This window comes from Anolis carolinensis, chromosome 1, assembly GCF_035594765.1.
Source record: "Anolis carolinensis isolate JA03-04 chromosome 1, rAnoCar3.1.pri, whole genome shotgun sequence".
Taxonomy (NCBI): Eukaryota; Metazoa; Chordata; class Lepidosauria; order Squamata; family Dactyloidae; genus Anolis; species Anolis carolinensis.
In genome coordinates, this window is record NC_085841.1 from 117,540,030 (window position 1) to 117,555,423 (window position 15,394).

Consider the following 15,394-nt stretch of genomic DNA (forward strand, 5'->3'; position numbering starts at 1 on the left):
CAACTTGTTTTATATAATACATTCAAGAGACAAAAATGAAGTCGACTTTGATAAAAAATAACATTTTTGGTTTACTCACAACCTTCAGCATACACAGGTACAAAACTTATCAGTCCAGTTTCAGATATGCTTGAGATAAATCTCTGTGCCATCTGGGCAGGGCATCTCTCTTATAACAAACAGCTATCAACAGGTCACATAGTCAAAAGGGGAGAGAGAAGAGAGCATCTGGTCTGCAGCTCCTTTTGTAACTTCTCAGGAACCATAGAGTAAAGGAAGCTGCATACCAGAACATGCATACAGGAAAGAGTAAGCAAACAAAATATAGAAGTGTCCAAAAGGAGTGAATGCTCCCCTGGGGCATTTTTGTAGTGCACACAGCATAGGGGAGATGTCCTGTGTAAACAAGAAAGCCTGATCAAATTTGATAAGATGATGTGTTTGTTTGTGTGTGTGTGTGTTTGTTTGCATGTGTGAGAGAGAAAAAAGATAGTTGTACATGGTTTAGACCTCTATGCATAGCTGGGATCACTAAATTGTCTGATATTTTCCCAAGGTTTTCATTAAACTTAAATCTCAGCAAATGCCATATATGGAGTCTTGCGAGACAGTGCTCAGGAAGAGGATTTGCTATTGTTGGACCAAGAACAGAAACAATTATTTTAATACGACAATAAAAGTAGCCGTAAAGCATAAGTGAAATTATATTTTATAATTTGTTTTACCATCTGGCTGGAAATTGTTGTCATTTTTCCCATTAATTGTCTTGAAGAAAACCTCACATAAAGCCCAGACCAAGAGCAACTATGTTTTGTTTAGATTGTTTTGCCCTTAGAAATGTTGAGAACCAACTTTTGAACTGCATGTCCTTTGAGAGATCTTAAGATATCAGAGCCAAAAACCCAAAACACTCCCTTCCACCCATCCCCCACCAATAATAAAGGAAGATTAGATTCTCAAGCTGGTAGGAATTTGACTGGATCTAGTGCTATTTTCGCATATCTGCTCAGAATACATAATACACATTAATTAAATTTGTGCTAACATTGTGGCTGCTTAAGATTCCTAAATGTCTCAGTCTGTATATAGTCCACTAGAGACATCAGCTCCATTAAATGAAGGATTGTACAGTGATGCCGTTTCTCCCTGCAGTTTATACTGCAGCTGCATTATATAAAACCATCATGGCAAAAGCAATAAGAGAAGGTTAAAGAGTTTGATTCATGCAATTTCTTGAAAAATCTGCCCTTTATTAAGAGATGCATGATATTTGTTCAGGTGTGACAGGCAGTGCAGAGTCATTTCTTATCTCATGCCATTTCATTTTAGATGCTTACTATGGAACTGCAGTTTAAAGCTAATGGGAAGTTGCTGTCATTTTATGGTAGCATTGTGTCAAAAATGGCCATTTTTTCAACAAGTTAATTTCTTCATCTCCATTCCATGCCATTAGCTATAGGAAGCCATAATGTATCTAGTATGAACTATTTAGGCAGCATCTCAGTGACATTTGTAAATGTCTTCAGTTATTTTCAGCAAATCAGACACCATTATTCTCTCAACTGTTTATTTTAAGCATGAATCAGTTAAAAAGGAGAATAGTAAAAGGAAAAAAGGAAAGCCATTTGATATTGTTTTGTTGCACTTACTGAAAACTTTTAGTGACATGTTTCAAAGTGTATTTCTTTAATTTTTTTCTGTATTGCTCAGGCGTTGCTGCCATTGGTGGTGCTTTTACAAAAAAGATTATCATGGACATGGTGTCCTTCAACAAGCGGCCAATTATTTTTGCCCTTAGTAACCCCACTAGCAAAGCAGAATGCTCTGCTGAGGATTGCTACCATTTTACAGAGGTAAGGAAATAAGTAACTAGATATACTTAATAAACAAGAATTTATTAGCAACCAAGTGGAACAATGGGATGTTGATGTTTATATTTTTCAAAATAAGATAGATAAATCCTCATGCTCTACAGAGAAGTTTTTAAAAAGCCAAGTGTGTGTTCGTGATCTCCAATAATATTTCTCAAATGTAAACTGGGTGTGAGGGTATAACAATCAGAAAGTCACATTACTTGACATATCCAAAGTTTTCAACTGAAAAAATGCTGTGTAAGCAATGAGACGTCAAATTGCATTTAACACAAATCAATTCATGAAGAAAATGATATTTGAACTTGAGTTTCTTCAATGTAATGTTTCTGAATTAATAGAACCACCTCTCTAACCTCTGGGAAAGAATGCCAAAATATGTTAAGAGAAAAGATACCAAGAGTTGTTTTGACTGAAGGTTTTATCACAGTATTTCCCTGGCTCCATACATTGACTTTTATGTAGGTTTTGCACACTATTATTCTCCATTTATAAACCTCCCCTCTTTTTCCACTCCTGCTTCCATTATGTTTCTTATACTGAAAAACCCATCAAAAAGAATAGATGAAAGAGTTGTCAATAATATACTTAAAATGGCAACAGAAGGGCTGTCAAGTGAAATAAATAAAAGACCTCAGGCCAGGGACATTTACCCCTCTGTTGGTTAAATGTCAAAAAGCCAAGGCACCTAATTTTTCCCCAAAAAACTGGGAAAACGTATTGACTCGAGTATAAGACAAAGGTGGGAAATGCAGCAGCAGCAGCTACTGGTACATTTCAAAAATAAAAATAGATACCAATAAAATTACATTAATTGAGGCATCAGTAGGTTAAATGTTTTTAAATATTTACATAAAACTGTAATTTAAGATAATAGTGAGACTTTAATAAGATAAGACTGTTCAACTCTGATTAGCTATATACTCAAGTATAAGCCAACCCGAATATAAACTGGCCAGGATCCTAACTCGAGTATATACCTTGGGGGGGGGGGGGGGGCTTTTCTAGCCCTAAAAAAGAGTTGAAAAGATTGGCTTATACTTGAGTATATGCGGTACTTGTTTTTTTAGCAGTTGAAAATGAAGTCCAAACATAGGCATAATTGCTGAATGCTTTGTGAGTAAAAATTAAAATTTTAACAATTGTAACCCAAGCTTGCAAAGATTTCTTGTTGTTGTATATACAGTGTTCCCTCACTTATCCCAGGGGTTACGTTCCAGGACCACCCGTGAAAAGTGAAAATCTGCAAAGTAGGGATGCTATATTTTTGTTGTCCCCTCCTGGCCTCCTCACCTTGTGAGGCAAAAATAAAGCTGCTTCAGCCTCCTTTTCTCTCCCTTCCTTAGGCTTCTCCTTATATTATTTTATGATTTATAATATTATTTTGGTGTTTATTAAAAACCCGCAAAACAGTGAGGGCGCGAAAAGTGAACCACGAAGTAGTGAGGGAACACTGTAACACATATGTTCTTGATTGGTATGAAAACTGGAAGATAATTAATGAATGATCCATCTTTTAAACTGGTCCATCAGTTTGAAGCAAGCGCTATGAATGAAATATGTTATTACGTACAGTGTTCCCTCACTATTTCACGGTTCACTTTTCGCAGATTTGCTGTTTCGCGGTTTTTCAATAAACTCTAAAAGACTATTATAAATCATAAAAAATTACAATTTACAGCCTAAAGAAGTGAGGAAGGAGAAGCCAAAGGGAGAGAAAAGGAGCCCAAGCGGCAACGGGAGGAGGAGGCGGCGATTTATCAACACACTATTGGTTGATAAAGACTTAAAATAGTATATAACTACTAAAATAATGTAGAAATGTTAAAAATAAATATAGTGTCCCTACTTCGCGGATTTTCACTTATTGCGAGTGGTCCTGGAACCTAACCCCAGCGATAAGTGAGGGAACACTGTACTTCTGTTTATGAATCTGGATTGTTTGTGTCGACTTTGGGGGTTAAACGTTTTCCACCTTGAATTCCTTAGGATATCTCTATACATTTAAAAATAGAACAGAAATTTAGCACATTCTATTTGCTAACATTCGGATGTGCAGTATGAATGAAACAGGAATGTAAATATTTTAAAAACACAGTTATAATGGGCAGCTCCATCTGGTGACTAGAATGATTTCCAGTGTTTCACTCTCTGCAATACTAGGAATTTTGGGACTGAAGGAAAACTTTATGATCATACCAGAATTGGAGGGTTCAGTGCCCTCATTTTGACTCCCTCTTTCTCCCATAGTTCTACTCCAATTTAATTGGAAGATCCAATAACAAGTATGATTTCCATTAGAGATTGCAATCTAGGTTAGCCTGGCATCTTTAATAGCTCATAGAAAAGGGAATTTCAGTTATGTGTAGCTTCCATAGTGAAGCATACCTCTGAAATTCTCTGTGCTATACAACGATTAAAAATTCAAAACTCTCGGTCTCCTCACAGGGAAAATAGCATGGTGGAATCACATTGAATGGAAAATAATTCTAGTTTCTTATATATTCCAGAAATGTAGATACGTAGACATTGTGTTACCTTACTGAAAACAATTCTCACTCTTCGTAGAAAAATATACATTATATATACCTTTTAATATAATTACAGTAGAGCTTTCCAAACTGTGTGTCATGACACATTTGTGTGTTGGTGTGTTGTGTGAAAGTAATGAGAAACCTCAGAGTCTAAGTGAAATAAGGAACAAATCATATATTTTAAAATATATAAATGAAAGTTTTTCATGAGATAATCTTGTGTCCCCATACATTTTGCATGTATGTGTACATATCTCTAATAAAGGGTTAGTTTAATCTCTGATTTGCTAGTGAAATTAATTACTGTGTCACGAGATGTCTAAAAGTGTGTCACCAACCTGAAATGTTTGGAAAGCAATGAACTATAGCTATCAGAAGACTCAGCCACTTTTGCTCTCTGTTTTATGCACTTTTGAGAACTTGATCTAGGCATTTATTTAGGTTACCATGATTGTGTATGGCCTTTACTGATTACATTTTCCAAACCACTTTTGACTGTTTCAGGGCCGTGGCATTTTTGCGAGTGGAAGCCCTTTTGAAAAAGTAACTCTCCCAGATGGACACACGTTTTTTCCTGGACAGGGCAACAACGCCTATGTGTTTCCAGGAGTTGCTCTTGGAGTTGTCTCATGTGGAATGAAACATATTAGTGAAGATGTTTTCCTTACTACTGCAGAGGTACTAGTTATTTCTTGTATTTTTTTTTTAAAAAGCATTAACTCATTTATTTAATCTGAAATAGATACTGCAATGGCTTTTTTTTTTTTGCACCCGGCTTTGCAAGCTGTATGTTACTACTAATCAATAACAATGTTGCAATGGTTCAACTTTAAATCACCGCTCCATATGAGAGTGGTTTTGTATTGTATGGGCAATACTTGTTAGCACATTGAATCTCCTTTGGGAGAGACAAAGTGGGATGTAAATACTACGACAACTACTGTTACTACAGTAGAGTCTCACTTATCCAACATAAACAGGCCGGCAGAATGTTGGATAAGCGAATATGTTGGATAATAAAGAGGGATTAAGGAAAAGCCTATTAAACATCAAATTAGGTTATGATTTTACAAATTAAGCACCAAAACATAATGTGACACAACAAATTTGACAGAAAAAGTAGTTCAATACGCAGTAATGGTATGTAGTAATTACTGTATTTACGAATTTAGCACCAAAATATCACGATGTATTGAAAACATTGACCACAAAAACGCGTTGGATAATCTAGAACGTTGGATAAGTGAGTGTTGGATAAGTTGGATGTAGTGGCTTTAACCATTTTCTATAAAAACTTACTGATTACATTTGGCTTCAGTAGTTACTACAGAGAACATCTTTTAAAAAAATCAATTGGACTGCTACCAGTTTCTGCAATATAATGGTATTTGTCCCCCCCCCCCAATATTTTGGCATATGAGACATCCATTCTTAAATTTCAAAAACCATTGTAGAATAATATAAAACAGTTTATCAAAGCAGACTCATTATCATGTAGAACCTCCCATCTTAGAGGGATAAGTAATGTTTCCTTATTCCTTTATCATGCTTGGATTTGTACTCCTGATCACATTTTAGTTCTCTTGAATTCCATTTTGATTGGAAGAATTTATAGACTCATTGCTGGAATCCTAACGTGTAGTTTGTCACGGGGTTCAGTCATTTCATGCCCCGCTCAGTTATACTGCAATGATAAAATGTTGCAAAAACCAGTGCTGATGTCATTATGCATGTATGTCTGTATGTGTGTCTTCAGATATTACTTTTAGTATTGTACCAGTATGCTGACCAATAATATAGTAGTCTGAGTCAGTAACTATAAGTCATTGCTTCCATTTTGGAAGCAAGAATACCTAATTTGGAACCTAGCAGTAAATTCCGATTGAAGAAAGCTTTTCCACTCAAGAACTTTATCAGAATTTCAGTGGACTACAATAATTTCAAGATGCTACAACAGATATATGGTAATACCCATGGGGTATTAATTACATATTTAGTGAATATTTAACTGATTTGATATACATCAATATAGCCAATGTTGACAGTCTGAGAAATATGTATTGTAGCATTTCCCACTTTATAGTTTGCCAACAAAATTTACAGAAATACATTGAACTCCAAAGCTTGAAATAGTAATTCTTCATGACTGGATATTCCTTTCTTTTTAGGAATACTTAAGACAGTGAATCACATTCCATACCTCATATAGAAAGCACTATAAAGAAACATTCGAAATATTCCAACAACCATAATTAGTAGAGCCTCTCATGTGCAAAATGTGACTATGTGTGACTCCCAGTGTGTTCCAAACACTAATTTTCTTTTTTGTCTCAAAAGGGATTCACTTTCTAGGACACTGCTTCTTAAACTGTGGCCCCAACCCTTCCCTCCATTTTGACATCCTGAAAAAATTAGCAACAGTAAAAGCTTTCTGATTGCCATTTAGACATTTACACAAATTTGTTAGCAACAACATGCAGTATTTACTCTGCAGAAAATGCTTTCATAAAAGGGAAAATCAACATGTTTGGCAAGCCTTGTAAATGCTGATTTATCATTAGTAAATGTTTAATTTTTATGCCTATTTTATATACCTATTTATCTGGATTGTGTAAAAATTTCTTGGATGAAAAGGGGTCATGAATGGAAAAAGTTTAAGAAGACTTGCTCTTGAACATTACATCTGGTTTACCATTGGGGACTTCTTGGTCTGAAATAATCAGGAGCATTGGGTGAAAAAGTAAAGTTGTACCATACAGCTTTCTAAAAAAGCTTTTTTAAGTAAAAAAAAAAAAAAAAAGAACAAAATGGTCTCCAGCTGAATCATCTTGGGTCCTGTGGAAGTATATATGCCTCCCTCCAGCTATAATGGGCATTAAAACGGGCAGTATCAACCTTTCACACTTTCTATATGCATAAATCAAGGTCCAGGCTCTTGTCAAAGTTTTGACCAACAACGATGGGCAGTGATCCATTGCACAGGAACGTGGTTAATTTTATCCTCTTTGCTAAAACCTCCCTTGTAATTTCAGTTGGGTATGCCAGTCCGCTTGCTGTGTCCTAAATTGCCACGTCTGTTTTAAAAGCCATGCCTGGTTCATTTGGTTTTGTGAAGCAATTTATGTATAATTTGTAAAGTGCTTTGGAAACTTCCAAAGTGAAAGGTGGGGCAGGCACTGGACTGTGAAATTGTCTCAGATGTCCAATTTGAGAGGAAGACAGCAGCAGCTGGTTTACTTTACAGATAATTTTAGTTTTTAAAATAAATAAGAAATTGAGAGATACTGTGCAATAACTTCTGAAGATAAACCAAGGCTAACAAAGTGCAGATTTTGCCACCAAGGTTCTTAACAAAGTATGGTGCCTCATTAAGGCCCATTTTTTTAAAGATATTTAAAAGATGTTTTTAAATTGTTAGATTTTAGCCTTTCTTGTAAGCCGCCCCGAGCCCTAGGGGAGTGGCGGCATATAAGTTTAAATAATAAATAAATAAATAAAAATTAAGACAAACATATTTACTGTGAGTTATCCATTTATGCTGTTACACTCAATAGGGCTCCCTTTGAGTAGGTATGTATAAGATTTCACTGTGAGTGTACCTGCTTTCAAGTCTCATTCATTATAGCCATACTACAACCATTCCAGCACTTGAGTCTGGTTTCAATCATGCCGAAGAAACTGAGTGTCACAGAAACAAAAGCATGTTCACATCTTGAATGGATTTGACTGGTTATGTCTTATCTGCATAGGAAGTACTTTACTACTCAAACAACACATGATTAATTCAGAGAATTCATTTTTCCAACCCTACAGAAAAGGGTTTGATAAATTCATGGAAAACCGTTATGTCAGTGGATATCAGCCCAAATCTCACTCATTTGAGGCATCTGAATGACACTGTTAGGGATGGGAAGACACAAAGGAAATAGCTTTTGCATCGTGTCCAGCTTGTACGCTTTCCAAAAGCATCAGACTACCTATGAAAAACAGAATAGTGGACTTTATCAAGACTTTGAATTGACCCAGTGAAGCAGCTCTTATATTCCAATTCTGAAAGAAGAAAAATAGGTTTTAGAGTTCTGACAGCTATAGCCGTCTCCAAAATCATTACTTTCAATCCCTTACATCAGAGTTGGCCCTATTGAGCACTTATTTCTTGAAACTAAACACGCAGAGAGTTCAATGAGGCTAAATGGGGTAAGGGAGGAGTGAAGCAGTGGATCTACCTCCTGATCCCAACCAAGCATGGTCGAACTTTACTGACCAGAGCAGAAAGGGTGTGATAGTGGTCCTGCACTTTCCAGACCAGTAGAGCCCCCCCCTCATTCTCAGGACTGCACTTTAAACCATCCTGTTGCCTTCTCAGCAAGAGGATCTGGGCTTCAGAGTTGCTGGCCATCACCGCTCTCTGCTGGAATCCCAAGTACAAGGATTTGTTTATCGTGGGACATGGCTTTTATGACTTAATGAAGCAGAGCCGGGGAATGCTGCTGCTGTACACCTTGAAGAACCCCTCCTTCCCGGAGTACATCTTCAACAGTGAGAGCGGCATCATGTGCCTGGACATCCACGTGGACCGCCCCTACCTCATCATGGCTGGCTTTTACGATGGCAACGTGGCCATCTACAACCTCAAGAAGCCCGTGGGCTCCCAGCCAGGATACAAGAGCTCTGCCAAGTCCGGGAAGCACTCCGACCCAGTCTGGCAAATGGAGTCAGGGTGGATTCTAAACAGAAAAGGCGAACATTAAATGCCCAAACACAGTGTGATTTTTAACTGCTGTAATATTTAAATTTTTATGTTTAAATTTTTAATATTTAATGTTTTAAGCTTTGATTTTATATGTTTTGGGGCATCGAATTGTGCCATGTGTAAGCCGCCTTGAGTCCCCTTTGGGGTGAGAAAGGCGGGGTATAAATGGGGCAAATAAATAATAAATAAATTTCTATTTATGTTTATCACCTTTTAAAACTTTGCTGATGTGCAAAGAACAATAAAAATATTTTATGTGTTGCCTTTCCTTGGATAGCAGAACAACAATCTGCAAGGCAGACAGCTTTGGAAGCAGAAAGGGATGGGTTTTTAGAGACGGTATGTGATAAGAGAATATTGCAAAGAAGGGAAGTCCATACATCAACCTGCCTATTTTGAGTTTCTTACTGCATAGCTTATCAAGCTTCAGCTTTAAAGTTTTGGGGATTTAGTAGGCAGATTAGAATGTGAACAAGGTGAGAAATACATTTTTACAGTTCAAATATGATTGTTTTGCCCTCACACAGAACCCTTGTATTGAATTTTAATTTTACCTGCAAGTGATGTTGCCATGCCTAATGCATAAGGAGATCTTCATAAAAACTTAAATTAGCTTGACTTTTTTCAGTGGTGTGCAAATGTAATCCATGCTTTGTGGCTTTACAGACTAATATATCCCTGAAAAGAGGCAGAGTGTGGCATAGTGATTTGGATACCAAGCTATGACACTGGAGGCTAGGATTTGAATCCATGTTTTGCTATTGGAGGAGCCCCTGGTGGCACAGTGCGTTAAAGCGCTGAGCTGCTGAACTTACGGACCAAAAGGTCCCAGGTTCAAATCCCAGGAGCGGAATGAGCGCCCGCTGTTAGCCCCAGCTCCTACCAACCTAGCAGTTCGAAAACATGCAAATGTGAGTAGATCAATAGGTACCGCTCCGGCGGGAAGGTAACGGCGCTCCATGCAGTCATGCCGGCCACATGACCTTGGAGGTGTCTATGGACAACGCCGGCTCTTTGGCTTAGAAATTGAGATGAGCACTAACCCCCAGTGTCGGTCACGACTGGACTTATCGTCAGGGGAAAACCTTTACCATTACCTTAACCTTTGCTATTAGGTGACCTTGGGCAAGCCACACTATCTCAATCTCAGATGAAGGCAATGGCAGTCCCCCTCTGAACAAATCCTGACCTCATACAATGGATGGGTGCCTTGGGGGTTGCCATAAGACAAATGACTGGAAGGTAGACAGTGGCAACATTCCGAGAAAAAAAATAGCTACTGATCTGCTATAGGAAAAAATGATCAAATGGGAAGACCGTATCTTCTTTTCTAAACTACTTCAGCACCCTCTTGTGGATTCTTTATTACATAAGCACAGAAATTGATATAGCGTGACTGCCAGTGGTTATAACACTTCCCTGTGTTAAAATTAAAGAATATGACATTAAATCTTTCCTACATTTTGCTTCAAAAAGAAATAACATTGTTACTTCTATATAATGTGTTATTTGAGTAAAAATACTATTGCTGTGTGATGAACTTGGTTTCAAACATGCAAAATATCTCAAAGATTGTATACAGGGAAATAGAATAGATAAATCAACAGTTAATAAGGAGCTGACAGGACGGATGACTTGAAGATTGGATTGCTGACCTGAAGGTTGCCGGTTTGAATCCAACCTGGGGAGAGCACGGATGAGCTCCCTCTATCAGCTCTAGCTCCATGCGGGGATATAAGGGAAGCCTCCCACAAGGATGGTAAAGACATCAAAACATCCGGGCATCCCCTGGGCAATGTCCTTGCAGACGGCCACTTCTCTCACACCAGAAGCGACTTGTACTTTCCCAAGTCGCTCCTGACACACACAAAAAAACAGTTAATGGAAATCAGGATCACATAAACTATTAGTTAAATCTATCACAGTATAACTTTTGTTAGATTCAGCACTTACCTTCTTAATATATGAAGCCATTCTACAGCTCTTCTCTTGCTACTCTGTTCCTGGCATTTCATATAGTCATAAGTAATGTATCCATCACAACTTGCAACAAAATCAAGGTAGCTTCTCCATTACAGGTGCCAGTTTTCTCTCTAAAGACTTAGACATGGTATAGAAATAACATAGACGAGAGCTTCCTTTTAAATAATCCTTAGTAGAAAAGGGAAAGTACTCCAATTGCTGTTTTCAAGGAGATTCCAAAATTGCTCTGTGAGGGTTTTTTTTCCCTTCCTCCATTTTATTTTTGCTGCTGTTAATAATTTACTGAAGCAGTGTCAGTGTCCAGCGTGGTGTGTAGCTTGCTGTCTCTGATGTATTTGCTCAGAGTACTATCTAAACAGATAAGTTCAGCCCTAGCCACTAACAAACAGTTCTTGTTAATAGAATTGGGAATTCAGAACATTTCATGAGCTTTGCTTTCTGTCTGTCTCAGATTTTGAGGCAGCTTTCAATTATGTGTTGAAAGGTAGGTTCCAAGTATGCATGCAGCTTGATGGTTGAAAAGCACTTTGCACACAGGGGGTGTATAGAGGAAATACTTTTTAAAGAGGTAAGCATATTAAAGTGTTGTAGCAAAGTCAAGAAAGAATCTTATGGCTTTTTGGTTTTTGACAAAATTTTAATGACTTGATTTTCCATTTTAACACTTTTCTTCACTGTCTCATGCTCAGCATGGGGTTTTAGAAGGGGAAATGTAAATAGTAAGTGTAGAAAGTGATAATGATCATCTTCGAAATGGCTGTTCACAAAACAATTATTGAGTGATAATGCAAGAACTCTTGTTTAGATGAGCTGATTAACACATGTTGGCTGTAATCATGTCTTCGGTGTATGCAGTCATATGTCCACCTTTTGCATGCATGCAAAGCAACCCCCACTACCACCAGCATTAAGCTTACCAGTGGGCCACTGAAACCTCTCACGGCCTTTCTGTGGCTAGTGGAGAGATTGTGGATTGGAAAACCATCGGACCATGTCTCCATGGTCATATATAGGCACAGAAAGATTACATTATTTGAGATGACCTCAGGAGGATCCCAATGGATCTAAGAGATAATTCTGGATTTGGTATAGTGGGGAGATGGTGGCGGGGTATAAATAAAGATGATGATGATGATGATTATTATTATTATTATAGCCATCGGTCACCTACTGCCGGGGCCTTCAAATTTTGTAAGTTGAGGACTGGTTCACGGTCCTTCAAACTGTTGTGGGGCTGGACTAAAGCTTGAAAAAAACACGAACAAATACTTATGAATGCTGCACATATCTTTTTTGTAGTGAAAAAAGCATGGAAGAAGAATACAATACTTAAAATGAAGAACGATTTTAATCCACATAAACTTACCAGTATTTCAGTGAGAAGAGTGGGTCTGCTTTTGACTGATGGGAAAGTCAAATTAATTAGGACTGTTGTTGTGTGCCTTCAAGATGTTTCAAACTAAAGGCAACCCTAAGTTTAGGATGAGGTCCAGGTAAATGACCTTGGAGGGCCACATCTAGCCCACGGACCTTAGTTGGGGGACCCCTGAGCTACAGGTTGGATGGGGGCAGTGGGGGCTACAGTAAATTTGGGACTGGGGGATTTAATGTCCAGCTGTAGCAGATCTCTGCATGTGGAACTATTATCACTATCCTGTACAATGCAGGAAATTTGTCCACAGTGTGATAGAAATAATATTTTCTTCTTATTTGAGCTGCTATAGTTTAAGGGTGTACAAAATACCCAAGTTTTAGATGCCAGGACATCCCCCCAAAACAGTATCCCTTGCAGTATCCCCTTGCATTTCAGGACTTCCACATCCCCAAAATGATAATTCAGGGAGGTTTGTGTAATAAATGTACAAGAAGCTTGTATTTTGAACATAAAGAAAATTTTGTGAACTGTTCACAAAAAAGATCCCCAAAACTAAAAAAATAATAATTTAAAATGTACAAAATGTATCCAAGGGGTGTTTACCTTGCCTTGTTATGTGCAGATATCTGCTTTGGTGTCACTGCCATTGTCTCTGAGTCACTAATGCTACCATTAGTAGCTGTTTGCCACATTTAGTCTGGCTCCTCACCAAAAATCTGTCTTGAGACCTTGCCAGCAGCACTGCTTCCTTCAGTATAGCCTCTTGCCTCTCATGAGCACACAATCCCACTAGTAGTGCTTTGGTTTTGTATCTACTCTTGTTATAGCAGAGTAATTACAAAAACAGATTATTACTGTGTTATTACCATGGAAGAGGATTTTCAGATAATGTTATCTGCAACATGCAAGACTAAAACAGTATTTTGTTTTGTTCCCAGGTTATATGTCAACAGGTTTCAAAGGAACATTTAGAAGAGGGTCGTTTGTATCCACCGTTAGCATTAATTCAGGATGTCTCCTTGAAAATTGCTGTAAAAGTAAGTTAATTCTGTACCTTCTGATAAACAACAGGGTTAATTTGTTTTGTTCAGAAGGCATTATAGTTTGATGGCATTTTTGTCATTTCATTTTATGGGCAGGGAATCACCTTGAATGATAGGATTCATTGGAAAGCAACAGCAGTGTTTGATTGAACTGTTGCTCTGCACCATCCATTCTACCGACTTTTTTCATAAAATTGTTTGGAAGTGAACACATGTATTTTTTTTTAGGATATTAGGATATTGAAAAAGCTTTCTGTAGCTATACAGCTGACTAGTTTGAGATACTTTTTTTCCAAGGATCTCAAGGTTACATTCATTATGTCTTATTATCCACACAAAGAACCCCCATGAAGTAGGTTATAGTAACTGACCCATATACCATGTGGTGAACTCCATTTTCCTTAGAGAATTGAAGATTATTCTTCGCAAACGCAGATTAACATGGTAGAAAAAATTCCCTTACATGGAAAATTGAATTTGATAACTGTTTTATTTGAAAACAAATGTCAGCAGGAAACAGTTCATTTCTCTTTCCTGGGGCTCAGTGCTGCCTGCCTAATTCAATTTTAATTTACTAAAATATGAAAAAGACAAGTGATCTCTGCTTTCTTGTCCAGTTGGGCATTCGGGTTTTTTCTTTCTCAACAACTGTTTTATCAGCTGAAGTGAGGGTACAACATAGATTAAAATGCAATGTATAACTTTAAAATACATAAACATAAGATTAAAATATAAACCATTACACATTAGGCATTGTTTTCCTTTTATCTTCTAGGAGTGCCAATTCTTACATTTATTACTAAGTGAGACGTAGATGATCTCATGTAAAGATCACTCTTTGTCCTCAGTAAGCATCTATTAATGAATAGGGGAATCAAACCATATGGGCCTTTGGGATAATAATCACTGAGCCCAGTATCAAATAGGGATCCAATGCAAGTATTTGAGATTGGCGTAATATAAATACTTAGCCCATTATCCAACAAAGAATCACTTGATCCTCTGGACCTGGTGAATGGAGGCGACATAATATTGGCTTTAACTTATAATAATAATTTCAAATAAATATTAATTTTAAAGTAACTGATTCCTCCTTCCTTTAGGCCTGCACTTGTCACTTCACCTTTAGGAAGTATGGAGATGTGGGAGACATGAGAGTAGAAACAGATAGGTGTACTCTAAGTAAGCATGCACAGCATTTTGTAGTTGCTGACTCCCATATGAGGAGTGAATCCACTTCAGATTGTAGTCTGAATTTTAAAGTATATTCAAGGTAATTGACTTATTTTGAGATTTGAGTTCAGCCTTTCTATTATTGAGCTGGAGTTTAAATGTAATGTCCTAAGCCCAATATTACAAGCAATGCTGTATTAAGTCACTGGATTCTACAGACATTAGGACAGGAATTTAATTATGAATAAAGGTAAATGTAAAGGTTTTCCCCTGATGTTAAGTCCAGTCATGTCTGACTCTCAGGGTTGGTGCTCATCTCCATTTCTAAGCCGAAGAGCCGGCGTTGTCTGTAGACACCTCCAAGGTCATGTGGCCAGCATGACTGCATGGAGCGCCGTTACCTTCCTGCCGGAGCGATACCTATTGATCTCCTCACATTTGCATTTTTGAACTGCTAGGTTGGCAGGAGCTGGAGCTAACAGCGGGCGCACACTCCGCTCCCGGGATTTGAACCTGGGACCTTTCGGTCTGCAAGTTCAGCAGCTCAGTGCTTTAACACACTTCGCCACCGGAGCTCCTAATTAATTATGAATACATGGTAAAATTAAAATGATCTCCTCCATAAATCTAGCTTAAAAAAAAAGACAGACTGCCTTCTTGGT

At 37.7% G+C, this 15,394-nt stretch overlaps 2 protein-coding genes across 12 annotated transcripts in view; one reads left to right on the forward strand and one right to left on the reverse strand.

Moving 5' to 3' along the window:
• The window catches only part of prss35 (serine protease 35), a 229,903-nt gene that overhangs the window by 189,473 nt on the left and 25,036 nt on the right, over positions 1 to 15,394 (reverse strand). Inside the window, exon 1 of one of the 9 annotated variants that reach the window (XR_010006355.1) lies at positions 11,112 to 11,602. The exons of 1 other annotated variant lie outside the window; for it this stretch is intronic. The gene's annotated coding sequence lies outside the window, so the exon portion shown is untranslated. Of the gene's footprint in view, positions 1 to 11,111; positions 11,604 to 15,394 lie in introns of those variants that run through there. 7 more of the 9 variants (XR_010006358.1, XR_010006357.1, XR_010006354.1 and 4 more) reach the window with 7 other exon arrangements.
• me1 (malic enzyme 1) overlaps positions 1 to 15,394 on the forward strand; it is a 152,489-nt gene that overhangs the window by 136,520 nt on the left and 575 nt on the right. For all 3 annotated transcript variants that reach the window (XM_062981225.1, XM_062981213.1, XM_062981220.1), the window contains exons 11-13: positions 1,711 to 1,853; positions 4,910 to 5,083; positions 13,455 to 13,553. In XM_062981225.1, coding sequence (XP_062837295.1) covers positions 1,711 to 1,853; positions 4,910 to 5,083; positions 13,455 to 13,553 — 416 coding nt within the window. The remainder of the gene's footprint in view (positions 1 to 1,710; positions 1,854 to 4,909; positions 5,084 to 13,454; positions 13,554 to 15,394) is intronic.